General features: G+C 40.8%; 1 protein-coding gene across 1 annotated transcript in view; it reads right to left on the bottom strand.

Annotated features, from left to right (window-relative positions):
• RGS7 (regulator of G protein signaling 7) overlaps nucleotides 1-23,256 on the bottom strand; it is a 521,147-nt gene that overhangs the window by 120,434 nt on the left and 377,457 nt on the right. Inside the window, exon 5 of the mRNA XM_014523762.2 lies at nucleotides 10,812-10,918. Within this exon, the coding sequence (XP_014379248.1) occupies nucleotides 10,812-10,918 (107 nt within the window). The remainder of the gene's footprint in view (nucleotides 1-10,811; nucleotides 10,919-23,256) is intronic.

Genomic DNA, 23,256 nt, shown 5'->3' with positions numbered 1-23,256 from the left:
AAACAACAAAATACAGATACTGGATTAAAAAAAACAACAGACTGTTACAGCCTCAGGGAACTGGTGGGCATGACTCCCTGGGAGAGAACTCTGAGGAGAGGAGTCCAAGACAGCTGGCTGTACTTTGAGGAGGCCCTTTCAAGGGCACAGGAGCAAACTATTCCAATGTGACAGAAGAATTGATAGATAGCAAACTGAAGCTCAAACATGAATCCTACAAGAAGTGGAAAATTGTCATAATACTTTAGAAGAGTATAAGAGTATTGTACAGGCATGCAGGGAGAAAATTAGGGAAGCCAAGGCACGATTTGAGATGCAACTGTCAAGGGGCATAAAAGGCAATAAAAAGGGATTCTACAAATATGTCAAGGAAGGAAGATCAAAGAAAACATATGTCCCTTACGTAATGCAGAAAGCAATCTAGTTATAGATGATGCAGAGAAGGCTAATGTATTTAAAGCCTTTTGACTTCAGTCTTCACAAACAGGGGCAGCTACCAGATGAAAAGTACAGTTGGCAGCAGAGATAGGGAAGGAGTCAAGGAATCTAGAGTATAGGCAAAACATGTTAGGGATTACTTCAAAGCTAGATGGTTTCAAGTCAGCAGGGCTACAAGGGATGCACCCTAGGTTACTGAAAGAATTGGCTGATGTAATTTCATATCCATTAGCTATCCTCTTTGAGAAATTATGGCGGTTGGCCAGATGATTGAAAAAGAGAAAAATATAGTGTCCATCTTCAAGAAAGGAAAGAAGGAGGATTCAGGGAATTACAGACCAATCTGTACTTGGAAAGATCATGGAGCAAATCCTCAAAGAGTCTACTGTTAAACACCTAGAGGAAAGCAGTGATCAGGAATACCCAACAAGGATTCACCAAGAAGAAGTCAGCATGACCAACCGATATTCATTCTATGATAAGGTGACAGGCTCTGTGGATGGGGAGAGATATGTGGATCATATACCCTGCTCTGTGGATGAGGAGGGTATATGATATACCTTGACTTTAGCAAGCCTTTTAACACTGTCTTCCACAGCATTCTCATTAACAAGCTAAGGAAATGTCTATTTGGTTCAATGTCCATTTGGGAGGAGGTATCAAGTGGGGCTCCCCAAGAATATGTCCTGAGTCTGGTATCATATGATGTCTTCATTAATGAACCATGCAATGGAATTGAGTACACACTTAGCAAATTTCCAGTCTCCATTCAACCACATGAAATTTAAACAGGACAATGGTAAATTTCTGCATTTGGGATGGAATAATTGCACATACAAATATAGACTGGGGAATGAGTGGTTAGGCTGCAGTACCACAGAGAAGGACCTGGGGTGAGGTCCTTACAATAGACCATGAGCTGAATATGAGTCAACATTGTGCACTTGTTGCAAAAAAGAACAACAGTATACCGGGTTGTACTAACAGGAGTGTTTCTTGATAATAAAGAAAACTTATTTTTTCACTCTATACAGTACTGGTGTATTAGAGTAGCTTGTCACATTTATGCTTAAGGTTGCACCTGCCTGAGTGGTGAATTATAGTAGTATTTAAACTTTTCTTTTATATTTAGCTTTATTTTAACATTGATTAAGTTTTTGTGTAGTCTCATTATTATTTGAACTTTTCATTCTGCTGGTGTCTGCAATATTGGCTGGCCTTGAGCTGTTCTCATAGCTTGCTCACATGTTGTTTCTTTCCTTTTTTATCACTGTGAGGAGTTTTTCTAGCATAACATAGTAATAGCCTTGTTATCAGCTCAAATTAACTGAACTTGGCACTAACTGGCTGAATCAGATGGATGAAATGATTGGATACATTAATGAAAGGTGATAAGAGGAAACCAATGCCCAAATCAAGACATGAATAAAAAAAAACTGAATTAGGAGGTGTGAAAGTGATGGGCCTGTTGAACAAAGGAATAAGCTGACCAGATAAATTATGGACAGTATGCTGATTTCAGAGAACCCAATCAGGAAGCAAAGAATCATCAGAGGAGTGAAGTTAAAGAAAAGCATAAAAGGGGGTAGCAAGAAAGCTAAGCATATGTTATCATAAATCCAGCCTTCAATACCTGTCTGGATTTTGACTGTGCCAGCCATAAAGAGTTTCCACTGATGCATCCTCTGTTTTCAGGAACTGACTGGCCACACTTTCTGTTGAACAGAATTACCATCTGGAAATTGGGTGAGATTATTTTACTAAGTGTTTTTCTTTCTATGTATATTGAAACTGCTAAGATAACATTTGTAGTATCAATAACGCTAGACTTTGGTTAGTTCAGCTATGTTTTTCATATTTCAAGCCCATTTAATGGTTTATTGTGCTTTAATGATCCCTTAGCACTGTATGGTGGACAGTGGTGCTAACAGGTTAGGCCTCACCTGGCATACTGTGTCCAGTTGTGGGCCCCGGATTTCAAGAAGCATGTGAACAAAGAGGAGAGAGTCCAGTGGAAAGCAACAAAAATTATTAGAGGACTGGAAAGTATGGCTTAGGAGGAAAGGCTGAAAGAGCCTTTTTGTAGTTTTGAGAAGAGAAGACAGAGGGGATTTGATAACAGTCTTCAAGTACCTGAAGGATAATTTTCGAGAAGATGGGAATAAGGGGCAGATCTAGGAGCAATGGACGAAAGCTACAGCAGAGGAAATTTATATTGGAAATTAGGAGAAACGTTATGACTGTGAGAGTGGTCAAGCATTGGAAAAAGTCACCTAGAGAAATTGTGGATTTCATAGATTTCATAGACATTAGGGGCTCGAAGGGACCTTATGAAATCATTGAGTCCACCCCCCCTGCCATAGGCAGGAAGTCAGCTGGGATCAAGTGATCCCAGCAAGAAAAATATCCAGATGTTTTCTGAAAGAGTCCAGAGTAGGTGTTTGCACCACTTCTGGGGGGAGTCTGTTCCAGACCCTGGACACAGGCACCGTAAAAAACTTTTTTCTTATGTCTAGTTTAAATCGGCCTTCCCAGAGTTTACAGCCATTAGACCTTGTTATCCCTTGGAGAGCTCTGGTGAACAGCTCCCAGGTCCTGATGTTCTCCCAGGTGGTGAACAGCTGTTCTCCCACGTCCTGATGTACCCCTCTTATATAATTGTAGATTGCTGTGAAGTCCTCCCTGAGTCTTCTCTTTTCCAGACTGAATTGCCTCACATCCCTCAGCCTCTCCTCATATGGCCTGCCATCCAGGCCTTGGATCATGAGTGGCTCTCTTCTGGACTCTCTCAAACTTTTCCACATCCTTCCTGAAGTGGGGGCCCCAAAACTGGATGCAGTACTACAGCTGTGGCCTCACCGAGGCTGAGTAAAGCAGGAGGATGACATCCCTGATTTTGCTTGAGGATTCTCCATCCTTAGAAATTTTCAAAAGCAGGTTGGACAGAAATTTGGCTTGGATGGTTTAGTCAGGGATGATTTTGCCTTGAGCAGAGATCTGGACTAGATGACCTTGTGGAGATCTTTCTAGCCTTACTCTCCTATGATCAATAGAGGAAATATGCCATGCAAGTGTCAGGTACACTGAAGAGGACAAGTTTTTTAACAAGTTCGACTTGTGTGGGGCCTATAATCTGGTCCAAATACAGGAATAGAATGAATGGAAAATGGCTTTCCAGACCTGGTACAGACATTTTGAATATTTGGGCATGTCTTTCAGACTCTGCAATGCCCCTGCTGCATTCCAGCATTTTGTCAATTACACTTTTAGGGACATACTGAACCAGTTCATTATAATATACCTAGATGATATTCTGATCCTCTGTGATAACCCAACCCATGACACACAACATGTTTGCCAAGTTTTACAGATGCTCCAGGAAAAACAATTGTATGCTAAATTACAGAAGTGTGAGTTTGATAAAATATCAATTGAACTTTTAGGGTACATAACTGACCATGAAGGCCTGACCATGGACCCCCTGTAAAGTATCTGCAGTCATAGAGTGGGCTGACTCACAAGATGTGAAGAGGGTCCAGCAGTTTTTATTAGTGGTGCTGTGTAGGGGGTATACAGGGGTGCACATGCACCCCCTGAGAGCGCTGGTGTACCCCCTGACAGCCTGTGTTCTCCATTTAGGTGATGGGCGGGGGGGGCAGGTGAGAGTACTGGGGCCCCCCTGAGAGTGCCAGCTGGGAAGTGTGGGCATCAGGAGAAGCAATCCCCATGGTCCCTCCACAGCTGATCGTGCTGACCTGAAAATGGCAGCAGTGCACCCAGAAGTACCTTCTGGAAGGGGTATGCCACCCTGTCTGGGTAATAATGGACTACAAGAATCTGGAATACCTACAAGCCAGTTGGAAGCTGAACTTTCTCCAAGTGTTTTGGTCAATGTTTTTCTCTTGCTTTGATTTTATGGTCATTTACAGCCCAGTAACTAAAAATCGGAAAGCAGATACCTTGTCCTGAAAAAGATGAACTCTCAGTACCTAGCCTACCTCCATTTTCAACCATCTTTAGTCCAAGAACTTTATTTCAGGCACCACTCTGCAGAACCTCTCCTTACTGATTAAAGCAGACCTTGCAGAGTGCCTGTTTGCCAGGGGGCTGTGCCAGGCAACAGACTTACCCAGACCTGGTTTCCAGTGGTGCGGTGAGTTCCTGTTTCTCCAGCAGCACCTTTATATTCCCGAAGGCCTACTAAGACCTCAAATATTTAAGCTGTGCCATGACACCACACTCGCTGGCCATTTTAGTTGCTCCAGAACACAAGCATGAGTCTCTCAACAGCTCTTCTGGCCTTGGATGAACTTTTACTTTTAATGATATGTTCACTCTTGTGCCATGTGTGCCCAAAGAAGCCCCAAACCAAACTAGTTGGTCTTCTCCAGCCTGTACCCACTCCCTCACGGCCTTGGTTTATGTGTATTTTATTGTGGACCTCCTACACTCAGCAGGTTGCTCTACAATGATGGTGGTGGTCAACCTATTGATTAAGATGGCCAACTTTGTCCTTGTCTATGCCACTCCTTGCCAGCAAGACTGTAAAACCTTTCCTGGAACACATTTTGGTTCCATGGATATCCTACCCAGGTAATTTCAGCCTCATTTGTCTCATGTTTCTGGAACAAATTCTGCAAGGCTTTGGGAATGGAACCCTTTCATTCCTCAGCATACCACCCCCAAACCAATAGATAGAGCAGGTAAACCAAACCCTTGAACAGTATATCAGATGTTTCTTAAACTACCACCAAGAAAACTTGGTAATTCTGCTCCCTTTGGTGAAGATGGCTTATAATAACACTTCCTATGCATCCATACACCAGACTCCATTTTTTGCTAATTATGAGTTCTTCTCCCATTTTCATCTAGGACTCTCTGCTTTCCCATGAGTTCCAGCTGTGGAAGACCTCATTGCACACCTCCAGCTGGTACAGCAATAACTGAAGTATCATCTAGATGCCACCAGGGCTGCATATAAGCACCAGGCTGACCAACACCACCAGCCTGGCTCCATTATCTCAGTGGGTGATAAGTTTTGACTGTCTTCTAAAAATATCAAGACCACAAAGCCATCAGCCAAGTTAGACCACCAATATCTTGGTCCTTTTCAGGCCATGGAACAAATCAACCCCATCACATTTAAACTCCATCTACTGGTAACACTGAAGGTTCACCTGCTTTTTCACAGCTCCCTCCTCAAACCCTATATTGAAGACCCTTTTCCTGATTGTGAAACCTCACTTCCCCCACCTGTAATAGTTGAAGGGCACAAAGAATACACTATCAGACAGATTTTAGATTCAGAGCAAATCCAGGGGAAGCTCCACTATCTAGTGACCTGGGAGGGATACAGTCCTGAAGAATAGTCCTAGAAACTGGCTAACCACATCCATGCTTCAGAACTGGCGAGGGCTTTCCATCTTGAGCACCCAGACCTCAGCTCCATGGAAGATGGCCCCATAGAGGTGGGAATACTCTCAGGAACTCTGATCAGGCAGACCAGTCTGAGCCAAGTATTGTCAGAGACTCTGAGCAGGCAGGTCAACCTTGACCAAGTACCTCAACAACCACACCTGCACCAAGCCTCAGCTAGTGAACTCAGCCCCGGTTCATAGATTGATTCATAGATTGTAAGGGGATGGAAGGGACCTCACAAAATCATCGGGTCCAGCCCCCCTGCACTAGGCAGGAAATTCAACTGGGTTCAGGTGACAGGGGCAATGAGCACCCTGATTTGCTGCTCAGAGTGCAGCTGGGGCCTTTGGTTTGCAAGCCAGTCAATGGTTTTCCTGTTGCAGGCCTCCTGGTTCCCAACCCTGGTTTTTCACTTATTTCTGGATTTTGACTTTGGATGTTGACTTTGGATTTTTTTGCAGAATCTTTTTCCTAGCTCCTGACACCAGTTTAGCTCTGTTTTCAGGCTTTGCCCTGTAGATTACCCTTGGCATATGATCCTTGGATCCTGACCCTGGTCTGTGCTATGGGCTCTGTTTCTGGATTTCCCTCTGGTTTTGGTAATATTGCTCCTGCATTCTGACTCAGCCCCAGGCCTCTGATTTCCCTCAGTGGTTTAATCATTAGAATAGACTGCCTATACCCCAGTCCCTTAGAGCAAGAGGCAGCACATTTTATCATCATTTTTACTGTGTAATAACATCCATTTATTTATTTTTAACCCAAATAAAGTTTTCTAGACAATCAACATTGTGATCCTTTTTAAAATGTACCATTGAAAACACTGTTTTAAAAAAAAATAAGCCCTTCATATGTTAAGATGTCTAAATAGGCTAAAAAGGTGTTTCCTGCAGAAAAGGTTCTTCACTTGAAGCTCCTACAGGCTCATGAAAGTTCATATACATTAGTATAGATGGCCATACTATTTCCTATGAATGCTGGAGTGTTATAGCCATGATGGTTCAGGAATATGTGAGAAGCAAGGTTTTATGGTAACAGATTTGAATGGACCAACTAAATAGGTGCAAGCGATGTCGGACACATTTTTGGAGATAAAATTTGTCAGATCTCTTGTTATTTCTTGGCTATATTCTAACACCATGCAATGTAACAAGGGAATGGCAAGAGGTGGGTGGGGGGGAAGTGTCACAAAAGCCACTGAAGTAAAGAGACCCAAGATGGGCTCTTCCATGCTCAACCCTCTGCATACTGTGTCTTTTTCCCTATACCTGGTCAGTTTGATCTCCCACCCACTGAGGGGAAAAGCAGTACAGGCACATTCCTGCAGTGAAGAGAGCCCTACCATGGATGCTCCTGCTTGGGGAATGTCAAGAAGATTCATTATCGCTTAAATCTCTGCAAGTCTGGAGTTGGTCAAATTTTGAGTTACTAATTAAATGGTATACTTTTGATATGTCCCCTTTGAACAATCACATTATTAGGTGAACAACTGCATAACCAATCAGTGATTATGCCTTGAAGAATGATAAAGAATGAAAAGGCTTATTTGTATGGCTATGTACTTTTGAAAAAACAGGTGCACTTATAATTTTACAGCCCTCCTGGTGACAAAAGTGGCAATTGAAAAGCATAATTTTGTCTGGAAAAAGGCAATTGTAGAAATGAAATGCAAGCTTCACTAATTGTGGCCATTTATATAAAAAATCAAATTGTTTAAAACAATCAGGAAAGAATTATACTCTCAGGAGGAGAACAGGGATCAAAACCTCTTGTAATGGATAGGAGGAAGCACAGAGTACAATCCTGCATATAACCTATTTTCTGCAGGGTAGGTCATTGCACTGCAGTGGGAGATGCTCTGTAGGGATGGACTTGCACTCTTCAGTGCTGGCAGTTGAAAATGTTTCCTTCTCTGCTTATTTTACAATACTGTAGAAATTGCTGAATTTTGTCTAGCCATGGTTCTATTTCTGAGGCATCTGGGAACGGATTCTATTTCATATGTATGCACACAAAATTAGAGTCATAGTAAAATAATTTTACTTTCCTCCTAATTGAATGGGCCAGTCCCAATGCCTAAGTTAACAGGTTAAGTAACACACTGTTTTTAGATGGGTGTAATTATTTTGGTAGGCGTGTAATTTTAAAAAAACGAAATTGTTATACTACTACAATGTAATGAATGTTTCACTAAAGAGAAACAAGGTGGCACCAGCCATGGCATGTTAAAGAGCTCAGTAGCCACAGCAGAGGCACTAATGGAAATTAAGTTATTTAATGAGCAAATGTGAAATGTGGGACAAATCCACAGCTGCAATAAATTAAGCTTTTCTGAATATTTGCTATTGTGTGTGCAAAGAAGGAAAGTCCTGAACATTTTTACCTAAGGATCCATGTTGAGTTCCCCCTCTCCCCCCATCTCGTATGGCAAAGGTTGTACAGTATTTGATGCCAAAATATCTATAAAAGATCATACATAGGCTGTCAACAATAATATCTCTTGATGGTGACTGAAAGTAAGACTCATAGTTCAACTAAGGCCAATCTATCTTGCCCTACAGTTGAATTATCATGTTATGATAGTCTCTTATTAGTCTTTTATTTCACAGATCCAGGATATGAATAGTTTAGAAGTAGCAATATTATATTAGCAGTTATATTTGTGCAATAATACCTCTTCTCAAAACAACCTCCTACTTTTCCTGCTAGAATGCTATTGCTGCAGAAAATTTTAAAGCCATCTTTGTTAGACAAAATATTAACATATCTATTTTTTATCCAAAATAGATGTGTAGGGCAGCAATAAAGGCGTATACTATCAGCTTAGAAAGTCAAAATATGATATGTAGTTATAATTGCTTTCTAATGTATTGTTTTTTTCCCCTTTGGATTTGAATGCTCTACTCTATCCTACTATATTCTAGATTGGTTACCACATGATTCTTATCACTGTAGTATCTGACTTCCTTCTCATGAAATGTTTTTCTCTTTTTATAAGGTCAAATTTTAGTCTCAAATATCTGGAAGACCAGAGTTGTACACTGTGGTTGTTAATTGGTACTGTTGGGTAATATATCTTTGTATCTAACATATCTAGTAGGTTATTTTATAACTGCAATCAGATCTATCTACAACTGCATAATTGCATGTGCAATAATATTTTCCTCACGTGGCAATATGCGAATCAAGCTACTAGTACACTACTCATTGTAGGAAGCAGTAAAGAACCAACTCCATAATTAATGTAATAGAATGCAAAATATTTAGCTATCTATCAATATAGATATAGATAAACAGACCCTAAAAAGAAAAAGATATATTAATGATATATGAAATACCTCTGGTCTTTTAACCTGTTCTGAAATACCTTTACACTTTTTTTATACACAGTGGGTATATCTACATTGCACTTTACTGTAGGATAGCCTAATGAGCTCTGCAGTAACATGTCACCGTCTATGTGTGTGCCAGTATTAGGATGCTGTCAACTAATTAACTCCGCTGTAAGATAGGACTGTCAGGGAAATAGTACCGGCAGAGTCATTAACTGTAATCAAATTCACCTGTGTACTGTGACCGCAGGTGTAAATTGCACCTGGTTAGCCCAGCCAGCTGGGTCCAGATTCCTACCTCCTACCAGGCCCTCTACCACCCTTCACCACTTCCTGTAGTCCAGTTATGACCCCCTGTACTCCCTGCCAGCCCAGGCCTGCTCTGCTCCAGCTCAAATTGCTGCTGTCTGGGAGCATGTGTAGATACTGCACCCAGGAACAGCTTACTCTGGCTCACATAGCTCTGGAGTTTATTTATTTTCATTGGGCATATCTACACAAGATGCTTACTGTGCAGTTGACTAATTAACTGCTCAGTAAACATCTCCACATCTGCATGCATGCCCCTATTAGGGCACACAAAACTAATAAACTCCACAGCAGGGTAGGACTTGTAAATTTAAGTTCTACCCTGTTGCAGATTTTTTCATGCATTGCAGCACATGTGTAGGTGCTGACTGCCTGGCTGGGGCATGAGGCTGCCTGCTAGCTCCATGCTGCCTGCTGGCTAGCTCCACACTGAAGTACCCTCATGCCCTAGCTAACCCCTCTGCAGCATGTTGAAGCCAGTCAAAGCAGCCCCAGGCAGGCAGGCTGACCCCTAGGGCCCCCTGCCAGCTGGGGCTGCTCCAACTGGGCTCCACATGCTGTGCATGAACAAACTCCAAAGGTAATTTCTCCAGACGGCACACCCAGGAGCAAAAAACTCAGGAGCAATAGGCCCTGAAATGTATTCATATGCACTAATTGCACGTGTAGACACGCCCGTTAATTACACATGTAGATGTATTACCTTTTAAGGAGAAAATCCACTTTTTTCCATGGGAAATGGAAAACCCAGATCCCTGCTGATTATTTAAGATAGAAACATTTGCAATAAATGAGAACAAAATGTACTGGCTGGACACTAATGTATACACTTCCAGGAAGAGTACGTATTTATTTACACTTCAGGGCCAATGAAGAAGTCCTAAATTCTGGCAGAGCCATGTTGTGGTATTTTCCACTTATACAACAGATCTTTGCAGAGGAGTGCCCTAAGAGTAGGATACTATTTAGTGTAAAAAACACCAAAACTTAAGAACTTCAATAAATGTCAATTAGGTCTTGGAGTGTAACTTGTTTTCATCTATTCGACTTTTCAAAACAATGGCATGCTTTTTATTTCAGAAATGTGTACATGCTTTTATCATTCCATGCATATACTCACAAAGGTCATGATAGCCTTTAATATCTTTGTGTTTAATATATAGTATTTTAACATAGCCATTTTAGAAACTTCAGGTCTAAGAATTGACACAATAAACTGTGGCACTTAAAGGGGAAACTATAATTACAATAAATAACTTATTGTTAGTATCAGCCTTCATTTAACCAACTTAAGAACATATTAAGTGTACTCACTTGGAACCGATAAAAGGTGCCATCATCCTTTAGTGTTAGAACGTGATCTGAGATTGGAAAGAAATAGCCATGTGCTGCCATTAATGTCCCCAAATGTAGAGCTTCCACTGTTTGATAGGGGGGAAGAAGAGAACAAACAAACAAAACATATTATACTTACATTTACAGCAAGGGATTTTTATTGCAATGGTTTTTCTTGTCTCTTTTAAGTATCAACTACCTCTAAGTGAGGGCTCCTGGAACACAGAAGCATGGCTTTTCCAGTGGAGTATAGAAATGATCCAAACAAGTCTGTTTCCCATTCCCATTTACACAGCATTTCCACTGCCTTCCTGCTTAACAGCTCATTACCTTTAGGCTCAGTTAATCTCTTAGTTGGTTTAGTGTCTATGCTGAGAAATTCTGCCACTGTTTGGCCACTGTGTAACATAACCAATCCTTTTCGAACAAATCTAGATGACACGATGTTGTGTATGTTCTCATATCTCTGCCCAGAGGTGTAACGTGATGCCCAAGTGCCCTGGGTGGCAGCAGTGAATGTGGGCAGGACAGCATTACTGGTTGTGCTGGCACCAGCATAGTGGTAGCTAGCCTGGCAGTGGAACTTCCAGTAGTATAACTAAGAAATGGAGCAACTGGAGCAGCAGTCCTGGGTGCCAGCTTTGAAAGGGGGCTACAAAAATAGTTCCAGTCACAACGGCAGCTGATCATGTTGCTGGAATCATCACGGTGGCAGCTGATGCTTCCCCTTTCAAGGGCAGCTGCCCAACTACACCTCTGGCACTTACTGCTATTTCCACCCCCACCCCGCTCAGTCTGGTACCTTGGTCACCCCACTCCCTTCATTATGCTACAATGTAAAGTTCAATACCAGAGATTGAAGTCCCATAATACTGGCTTGGCCATGTATAGGCATTTTCTTTCTCCCAGCAGAATCAACTCTCCCAGTAAAAATTGCTGGTGTAGAAGGTTCATTCAACTTTCTCCCAGAGGAAACATGCCCCTCCAGGAAAAAGATCTTCTAGGTTGACACCTGGATGATCTCTCCTAAAAGAGAATTGCTCTCAGCAGCATGAACGCCTGCATGCTCAATTCCTCGATGATCGGGAGTCATCAAGCAGCATCTTCCCCTGTGTCTTCCCCAGACTGGGGGGATCCAGGTCTGGGGAAGGTAGGGAGGCATTTCCTCACAGTTCAACTCCTCTTGATCACAGAAGAGTGGACCTGCTGCTGGCCTGTCCCCACCTCCTTCACAAGACTAGGACAAGCTATATTCTGCTCCCCACTCATTGCTCAGAGTGGGAACAGACTAGTGCGGGGAATGGCCAGGGGAGAATGCCATACTGCTCCCTCCAGACTGGGAGCAGTGGAGGAGCAGCCACCTGCTGCTCTTCACTAGTTTTACAGACCAAGGTGTCTTCAGTCAGGGGAATGAGCCGGGGGCATTGCCCTTCTCCTCCCTATGCCCTGCTCTGCTGCTAGAGACCAGGAATGGAGGAAGCTGTGAGACAATTCTTCCCATGTCTCCCAGACTATGCTCACCCTGCCATTCTACTTCCCCTGTGGACCATGAGGAGTGGAGGACCACCCCAGTCTGGGAAGCCATGGGGAGCCAGGAAGAGGGAACAGATGCAGATTGAAATGCCTGTACTGCTCCCTTTCCTGGGAAGATTTCTAGCAGTGGAAATTTCTTGGAAATTTTCACTGCCAGAAATGAATGACTTTAATTCATAGTCTTTGTAGCTGTTTCACTTTATTCACAACAGAGCAGTTGTGCTGCTGTGGGAACAGTACTGTGTTGATTAAGACTGTGCTCTTGCCAGAGTAGTGACATTCTATCAGTGTTTCCGTCTCCCACAAGATTAAGCTATTTCTTCACCAGCACCTCCCTGCAAGACTTATGCAAAGCCAAAGTATACTGGACAATCCTATAGATACATAACAGTTTCTGCCCTTTAATCTTTTAGCAACATATTCTAAAGTACAAATTCAATAATGTACCTAATTTCACTTTGAAAAGCATTTCAGAAATTCCAAGCAACATTCAAACAGATTAATGCCTACAGTTCGGTGTTTAAATTCATTGCTATCCTTTAATAAAGGGCTGATTAGTTTGTGTCTTTCCTAATTCATGACTACTCCCCTTGTTGCTCACCTGAATGCTTTCATTATAGGCATTTTAAACTGTTCAGGAGGATGAGTGAGATGTTTTTAATTAACCTGAAGCCAATGAAACTCAAACTCCTTCTCCTTCCTTGAACACAGGGAGAAGGAAATAAGCTTGGCTGTTTCCCCAAAGAGCACACCTAACATTACCCCCAGTTCGATCTACTTCATAACAAGTGCTGCTTATTTCCTCTGTCTTCTTTAAATTAGTTTCCTTTTTACTAGCATCATAATTGCCACGCTGAATTCAGCATGTCTTTAAAAGTAGACATCAACAAATGCATTAAAAATAGGCACATCCTAAAGGACATTTTAAAAATAATATGCTCATCAAGAAAGTTTCTTGAAATGATTAATACTTGTATTCTGAAGCCTGTGGACTTGAAGCCACATGAACTTTATTTCATCTAGTAGCACTATGCATATTCTCATTATTCACATAAACTTCAAAGCATTTAAATTCCAGAAGTTCTGGGCCTAGACATCTTGAGGCAATGAATTACATGATTAATAAATGATTTTTTTAAAAGCACAGTAATTGTTTTTAAATTGATGGCCTCTTTATTCAGCTTCCCCTGGTTCTTGCAGTGACCTACTACTAATTTAAAATGCCCTCTGTCACCTTGGATCTAGCAGTGCCCTCAATCAATATAGTGTGGAGAGGAAAGAAGTAGCAAATCCACCAGTATCTCTTTAAAGGAAGATGGATAAAGGTGACTGGGTTTACAAGAGAAGGGTCAAGCAGTATGGTACAATGGGATACACTTTATTTATTTAAAAAATATTTTTCCATTGATACAGTACAGTGAAACAATGTAGTATACTTTATCACATTTACAATTCTAATATAGATACCAACAGTTGCTTTCCTTTGATATAGGAGAAAGTGAATAATTTTCACTGACTTGATTCTGCTCTTATTGAAAAGTGAAAAACCCACTGACTGATGCCAGGCCAAACTTACAGCACAAAAGGAGAGAGCACTGCTTGATTATGGTATCATATCTGTGTGTATCAACAGGAGTCACTGAAATTCCTAAAAATCGCTTGGTCTGAGTGAGAACATGTTTCTCCACCAAAGGTGTATGGTTATATGGATTGGACATTTTTGTGAACAACAGCAGCATTCAGAGTATCTACAATAATAACGATGAGAAAAAGAAAGAATGAGTCTAGGAATAGATACACATCCTTATGGTTTAAGGCAAACTCTGGCTAATCAATGCTACACAGAAACTTTGTCCTATGGGAAGATTATCCTGCAATTGCCTCCTGCAGGATTACCTGTACTTTTCTCTGCAGGGGCAAGACATAGACAGTGTTAACATTTTCAGAAGTGCTTAAGCAGTTACTCTGATTTTCAGAGTCATATATTCAGTCTTGAAAATGTTGCCCACACTCAAACCTACCTTAGTTGTGTTTGCAAATCAGCTCAAAAAAGCTTTATTTTAAAGTAACATCAATTACACATTTATATGCGTATCATATGTATATGCAGGATACATGGGCGGGGAAAGACTTGAACCAGCTATGATTGTGCTGGGATATCTATCTAGATAGATAGATAGATATGCTGGGATATATAGATATATATATCTATATATCCCCCGTGAACACAGGGATAAAACTATGCTGAGAATGGATATCAGAGCTACCATTTTTGTATTGCTTGGACAGATGGAATTTCAGAATGAAAGGCATTTGTGTGAGGATAGAGCAAGAGATGAGCAACGAGGAGAAGCCAGGAAATGGAGGCAGCTGAAGCAGGCACTACTAAGTATATCCTACCCAGAAAAACTAAGAAAGGGGTGAATACAGAGAGAGCAGGACAGAAGTCTAGGGCAGCAGTGAAGAGTAAGCTATCTTCTCATCCAGGCACAATCCTTCCAAATAAGCCTAAAAACACAATTGCAAGTTTTGCTAATGCCCGTTTTTCATTTTTCCAGACAGCTAAGCAGAGAACTTCCCTTCCCAGGGCCATTAGTCCAACACCTCTGCAAAGCACTATGTTAACATATATCAGACATATTTTTAAATACTTTTAGATCCCTATTAGCTCAGAAAACATTTCTAGCCCTGAGAACCTAAGGAAAATATACTGCTATTTTTGGAAAAATAGCATTTGGGTCTAAAAATATTGGTGCTAACAAAACCATGTCACTTTTGAAGGAGAGTCTTTCCATAAGGTTCAGTGAAAGCAGGATTCAGTTCTTTCTGGGTCTGAGGAGAGCAACTGCTTCAATTTATATAGAGATGTAAACATGAGAAAAGATTCTGGATTGTTTAATTTTATTCAGATCTCCTCCAGCAGTGAAAGGCTATGCCTGGGTCAACTGCAAAGAGGGAAAATAAATAATAAATCACAAGCTTCCAGGCAGATGAACCATTGGCTCAAAGTTCTGATACACTCTAATATCATAATCTAAAAGATTAATGCTATAAATCCTGCACATCAGCAAAAGAATTTCTTCACAGAAATAAAAAATATGCGCACACACAAACATATATACATATGCATGCACCTTGTTATTTATTTTATATATATAAAATAAGAATGCTGATATATTACAGGACTCCAAAAAAGACAACATATTGATATAAAGCCTGATTTGGTAGGGTTGTTTCAAAGGGGAATATAGCAAGAAGACTAATGAGGCAGGATGGCTAACCTCAGAAAGCAAAATCATGATCCTGAAAAGGAAAATCTCACTGGCAGCAGAAGCATCTTACATGCTTGTATAAAGGAATTCAATTCAGCTAGATTCTTATTCCTAGATAATAGTGCAGGTAGAGTCAAGGGTCTTAGTCTTCAAGAAGCACTTTTCATTTCAAGAATGACAGATGGAGATTAGGAGCACCAGAAACTGCCAGGAAGTATAGCGGGGGGAAAAAATCAGTTGAAGAACTCTTCTCAGCAGATATCTTTACAAATTCCTCTAATTAGGCTATCTTGCAAAATCTTCCTGGGTTGAAAGAAAAAAAAAATTCTCAGACACTAAATATATAGGTAGGAGAAAATTTACAAATTTAGGATAAAAAGTGAAAAGATTGTGCATGGTATTATTGAATAAGTGCATATTCATACAAACACTAATATCAAGCGTGTCACAGAACTATGATTTCAAATGTATTAGGCGCTATATGTAAGAATATGTTAAACCAGGGGTGTCAAATTCATATGGCTCTGCCAGCCAAATAAGAGCTGCTGAGCTGGATTGCAGGCTAGACCAGGACCTACTGCCTGTGCAGTACCATGGCACTGGGTCCAGCCCACATTTCACCTGCAGCATGTGCTCATCCTGGGACTTGCTGTGTACAGGATGTGGGCAGCACAGGTCATCAGTATGGGGCACTGCATGCAGCCTGCCCCACAGATCAACTCCCTGTGTTCAGGGTGCAATCCACATGTCACATTGAGTACCCAGGTCTACGGCTGGCACAAGGGGTTGGTCCAGTGACCCATGGGCCAGATCATACAGGGCCACATGTTTAACAATCCTGTGTTAAACAAAAAAGCTCCAGTAATGAAGGTGTAATTGTTTGCGCCACATGCATTCAGTGTTATCTTGAACTGTTGTGGAGTGTCAAGAAAAAACAAGAGAGACAGTTCAATGGAGTTCAGAAGATATAAAAGAGAAGCATCTGGCTGTGAATGAATCATTGTCTGTGAATAATTAGTCTCTGGGTCAGGTGTGCATTACGGATATATTCCCTGCTTATTTGACTATGTTGTTAATTTTTTTAGTTAATGAACACAAGCCCCCATGTTCCAAATATATACATCAATTCCAGAGCTCACATATGTAAACAGGCTTTGATGCTATATGCGCAGCTCTGTCTGACATGATGGATGTCAGCAGTGTATGTACAGATGCCTGCTTCAGTCATTTAAGCATTCCAGGTGGACCTCTGATTCAGTTTCAGCGATGTGAGTTTTCTCTCTCTCCTTGTTTTCTGACCTGCATTCCAATCACTATACCTATGATGACACTCTTATTGCTTCTGCTAATGCCACTAGCTGCCAGTCCATATGCTATGCATTAGAAAGATGTTTCATATCTAAGCTGGCTGCTATGGTTACAGGTAATAGGTTTTATGATAGGCGGGTAGGCAACAGATGAGGACTAGGGTTGTGTTGGCACTAAGGTGAATGGTTGACAGCCCAGAGGCTGCAAGGGTGAGGCCATAGCAAAAGCGCTCATGGTGCGGCCCTGTCATTCCAATGAATCAGCAAATTCTGCTAAATACCCTGTCATGCAAGGACACAAAAAAGGAAAAGAAGGAGACTGATGTGACTGCCCTTAACATTTGTGTAAAGAGACTTCTTTCTTCAATGACATTTCTTTCTTCTCTGAAACCACTCTCACCAGGTGCTGCTTCCATTACAAATTCCATAGATGAGATAGGATGAAAGGAGGCAGTTCACAGCTTCAGTTTATGAAGTAGCATATACTGAATTTCTTTCCCAGATTATTTCTTTTTTCCTTCTCAGAAGGAGCAATCAGACTCAGAGAATGTATGCAAGTTCTTCCTTGGTCCCAGTGTGAGACTTGGAAGTAGGTTGTATTTTATTACTTTTAAGTTGCAGCAGATCAACTTGCTTTTCCTTCTTATGCTCAGTCTGGCAGTAAAATGACATAGGGGCAGGAGCAAAATAAGTGGTGATGACTTGGCATTCAACACTTACAAGGAGGATCTGGCACTGAAGTTCTGAGTCACTAATTTCCTTGCGCAGCAGGAGCCCCACAAAGCAATGCATTTTAGTGTAGTGATGTATTCTGAAGTCATCCTAGACCAGAAGCTTGAATGATATTTGCTTAGGATGTAGATCAGCTTCCTATTATATTTTAAATAAAAAATTCTAAGGTAGACAAAGAGAATTGTTATAAAATAGTTAAGAATGAAAGAGTATTTCAGTGGACTGCAGATAACACCTAGAAACAATGTGACTTTTCGTATAAAAGTAATCTGCATCTCAAAGCTGTTTGAATATAACAGAAGTAAGGGTGCCTGTAGATGTGCATGGAGGCTGCTCTGCCATGTTGTAATTACAGCACATTGGAGCAGACTCAATTAATCACGTCTGCTGAAGTGTGCTAGTTAGCATGCTCCAGCAGTCTTCCCATCGAGTGTATCAGCATCCCCATGCCTCAAAGTGGCGGTGGGAGTGCTTTAATAAAGCTTGTTCAACAAACTTTAGTAAAAACATGCCTGCCACCATTTTGAAGGGCAGGGAACTGATACATGAGACACTGTGGTGCTTTAATTAGAGTGGCTCTTGGAGCCTGTGTAATTGAAGTCCCATCCCCCCCACCACCACCCTGGAGCACATGCAAAAACACCTTAAATCACCAGATTCAGCCATTTCTCTGGTTCTCTATAATCATTGTGCACCTACAACCCACCAACACTGATATTGATTTCATCTTTGTTCTCTTTTATTCCACAGTGGAAATTTGATGCTGGTTGAACAGTGTTGATTTTTGTATCATTTATTAACCGTATAGTAAAGACCTAGGAAGAAGCAGGAAATATTGAGTTATGTCAAAGTTCTTCAAGCTTCCTCTTAGCATAATGGGTTGGAAGAGTAGAAAGTATCGTTATGATGTCTAAGCAGAGCTTGTAAGTATTTTTCATTACATCATCTACATTATGTAACAATCTGCAGGACATAACCCTCCCTAATAGCATGCCTCAAAAAGAAAAGGGGTGTGGCCTGGATCAGGGTCGGCAACCTATGGCTCATGGGATAGATATGGCCTGTGAAGGCCCAATTTAGCCTTTGGTGGCATAGAGGATCACTGCCATAAACACTAGGATGCAAGCAGCAGCATGCTGCAGCAAAAATTTGAAATCCCCAGCCTGGACAGTTCCATGTTAGAAAGGGACACAAGAGAAGAAGAACATCACCTCCCCACCATTACTACAGAGATTGCAACAATACCCTTCCCATGAGACCACCCCAAAATGAGAGATCCAAAGGCAGATGTGGCCAGAGAGATTTCATACTGTGGAAAAGTTGTGATGGGGCACCAAGACCTCAAAGAGAAGATGGAAGTACACAGCATCCAAGCTAAAAATCTTATATGACTGAAGAGACTCAGAATCTAGCCAGATCCCTGAAAACATATTTGGTTGAAGGCCACAGTGGTATCTCACTCCACTGGAAAGCATGGAGAAAACACAGGACCAATTCCCTTCTCAGTCACTCTAACCATACATTTTATCATGGGAGAAAATAATCTGCTCCACTGATATTATGCACTTGCCTACACCATAAGACAACTAGTTGCAGCATCAATGAAAGTGCTATGATAATAAAAGGAGAGATAAATCCCATTTATGCACATAGATTATAACTTTACATGATTAAAAATTAAATAATATATATATATAACATCAACATTTGGGATATACTCTCCCTCCATTGAGACTGCAGTAGGATTCCATTGTCTTGAAGCCTGGAAAACTTCTTATACTCCTGTGACGGAGTGTATTAAAAAAAGACTAGTGCTTAATGAATGTTCTATCAAGATCACTTTCCCAGTAATGGCACAGCAGATGGTAGGGCAACATTCCACTTCTCAGCAAAATGATTGCTAATTAATCTGCTTGTGCTTGTGTTGTTCTCTACCCACACAGCTAAATAAAGTCCATCAGCAGAACGAACCATGAGATTTTAAGCTTTTCTTTGACTTTTGGCACAGAGGGGAAGCAAACAAAAAACCAAAACCATACCACTGGCTACATTTTGAAAGAATTCCTATCTTGTAAATCTGGAGTAAATCTTTCAAGAAACATGTCTCTATTTCTGCCTCTGACTTATGGTTATTTTTTGTCTTAGCTACCGTAACAAAAAAACTTAGCTACACAAGATGTTTGGAGTTCTTACAGATATACTGGTTTTAAAATAATAAAGAAGAATTAATTCTATGGTAAGGTTTCCCCACCCCCCCTTTGCTTTTCTACTCTTCACTGCCACAAAGCATTCCCATCACCTTGGTACTTTGCAAGTCATAATGCTGGTACTGTTTCTTATGATAAAATGATGTGTGTGAGCTGAGACTGGTTTCTAACCCTTCATGTAAAGGTGCATCCTTGTGCTCTAAGCCCCAGATTCTTATGTTACTTATGTGCCTTTATTGTTAGGAACATCTCTGGCTGGCTAGAAGTCTTATGCACCATACCATTTGGGAGCATTCCCCTAGCAATATCCATTAAAGTCAAAACAAGATAGGTAGCTCTTTTAGAAAGGGAGCTCATGTTTTTCATCTCAGAAGCAATATACATTGTTTTGACAGCAGAGACAGAAGAGGAAAAAAAAACCCAAATGAAGAAACTTAAAGGTCCACATGTTATTTACACATGTTGTAGCCCTAGTCTTCCAGGGCATTTATACACATGCTCTGGGAAGTAGGATGGGGCAGGGAATGCTTTAATTAGAGTGGCTCCAAGAACCACTCTAATTAAAACACTGAGAGCATCATGTGTATCAATGTTGCCACACTGAAAAGGGCAGCAGGGGTGCTTTAACAAAAGCTTATCAAACAAGCTTTAGTTAAAGCACCCCTACTACCATTTTTCAGTATGGGGATCCTGATACACATGACACTGGAGTCTGCTGGACCATAGTAATTGCCACACTCCAGACTGGAGTCTGCTCCCATTACAGCATGTCAGAGCAGCCTTGATGCACATGTATAGGTGTCCTCTGACTCCGTAAGAAGAAAAAAAAAAAGATTGACCAAGCCTGACCACTGCACAGGCAACCCCCCATATTTTGTTTACTTCTGGAGCATGGAGATGGTAGCACTAAAACCCCATGAAAAGGGCAAATATTGGCTTTTAATAATTTCTACTTAAAACAGGGATCCATACACACTGGATTCTAAGGCCTGCTAGTAACTACTACCTGGGCTGTGTGGGACTAAGCATGGACATGACCAAAGGAATCTATTCATTGTCTGAATCTACCAGCCACCAAGACTTTGTCATGGCAATACAATGAACCACATCCAATGTGCAAGATGTCTAAGCAAGGAAAGCCTGGCCTACAGAAAATAGTTTTGTGCATGCAAGAATTGTCAAAGAAAGGTTTTTTTAATGTTAAATGAGGACATTAGTACCAAAGCCCAGCTATATTTATTTTTGCCTAAAAGGAATTCCTGAACATTTTTCATTTCTGAACCCACTTAATATCATGATGTAGTTCCTACTACATTGATCATTAGTCTTGTCATGCACTGCTAAAATATTAAAAGAGCACACACCTGTGACCAGGAAAGTTAGAAAATACAAAGAACATGCAGAAATTGCTAGAATTATTATTACCTCCTCTAATCTATCATCTCTAGTAAAAGAAAAACATTTTTTCATTTAATCTACCTTAAAGCAACTTCCATATCAATTACAAACTACAAGCTGAAATAAAAAGTGTTTGATTCCCTTTATACAGAAAGTGTCCAGCTTGAGCAAAAAACATTGCAACTAAAATCATGTCCTGCAGCTTGCAAGTATACCTGCTAATTAGAGATGGCTCTATTAGAGCAGCTGCTGAACTTACATACATTCAACAATATATATTTACTTTGCAGAGTTCAAGGCCCCTGGCAGACATTCAGTTATAGGTGTGATGGGAGCTGATCTACGATCTGAACAATCATGCCCTGTGCCATGCTATGTGTGTATGGCAAGGAGGCGTGTTGTGGAATCAAGGAGCAGATCCCAATTGTGCCCTACTACTGGCGCAGGGGAAGCCCAGGATCATGATCTCAGGCTCTCCCTGTACTAGCAAGTAGCAAATCAGTCAGCTGATTGGCACTCTCAGCCTTGTGGGCACATTGGAGCCCTTGACTCCAATGCACTCCTGAAGCTGGAAGCCCTGATCAACTGACAGCCACTTACAGCCTCAGGAGTGCATCAGAGCTGATCAGCCTGGCCCCACATGTAATTTAAGGTGTAACAGGAACCAGCCACAAAGTTACTAATATATATTTTGTGTAATAATAACTTTGTGGTTTATTCCCTCCCTGTTTTAGTGCACAATTAATTCTATGAACATGTGGCTGTGTTACTCTTTAAGGTACAATTAAGTGGTTAACCATGTCTTAGGAGTAACATGTGCCAGGGACCCTACTCTCCCATCCACTTTGGTCAGATATATGTGTGTGTGCATATTTAGTTTTTCCTAGATTGGTAGGTAAACTTACTGTCATCATCAGAATAAGAAACATGATGATAATTTTTCATGGCAATTTTGCAAAGCTGCATTTCACAAACTTTACAAACTGAATTACATATTATTATTTTATTCATAATTCTCTTCTCAATGTCAAAGTTTTCCACTTCCTCTACAATGAAGGATTTACATACAAAGTGCCAGAGATTTGGCATCATCATCCATAGACACTTTTTATGATCAAAAACTAAGGAAATCCTCTTTGATTTTCTGAGAGATGTATTAAGTAGCCAAAATTGTTATAGCAAAGCCAATATATGCATCACAGAAACCTCAGGTTGTGTCAAAAGTTGAAGAAGGGGCAGTTCATGGAAAGCCCATTCGTCCGGTGGTAGTAATAAAGCATGGACATAGGGAACGAAAAAAGGGAGTCCGCTTCCTCACTGTTGTTGCAAATTCCTTTGAACCCTCTAGGTGCTTTAGAGAAATTACTGTCTGAATATGAAGAACTGGGGAACTGGTCAAGAAAACAAAATAAAACCACAACCTAAATCATTGGTTGTCAATGATTTAGCTCAATCGCAGACCTTTTTTCAATATAGAAAAGAGGTTTGGATAATGCCTAGCAACTCACTTCTAGTGACTCCTGTGCTAAAAGAGGACACTAGACAGGAAGCATGTATCCTTTTTAACAGAGATCTTCACTTTGACTTCAGTACCATTGGTAGCACCAGTGGTAAATCTAGCCTAAGGAATTAGGAGCTAAAAGTTTATTCCACAGTTTTCAGACCTGGACACCTGAAATTTAGCTTCTATATCCATATTGCCCGCTTCATTAATTTTAGCTGTGTTCTAGGAATGATTTCCCCATATTTGTCCAAAATAGGTGAAGTCTATTGACCTCCAGGATATAAAGTCTAATTCTTTGCTAGTGGTCAGCAGTAATTCATTGTGTAGGAGCATATGTTCATATGTAATTACTGGCTATTTAATTTGTTGTGGTGGTGGTGGTGGTTGTACATGAGTTCTGTTATCCTGTTGACTGTTTTTTCTTTTTGTCTCATTTTTTATTTTAAATCTTTGTCAGGGCACCGGAAGTGA

This window comes from Alligator sinensis, unplaced genomic scaffold (assembly GCF_000455745.1).
Source record: "Alligator sinensis unplaced genomic scaffold, ASM45574v1 scaffold127_1, whole genome shotgun sequence".
Taxonomy (NCBI): domain Eukaryota; kingdom Metazoa; phylum Chordata; order Crocodylia; family Alligatoridae; genus Alligator; species Alligator sinensis.
This window is presented reverse-complemented; position numbering and strand designations above follow the sequence as displayed.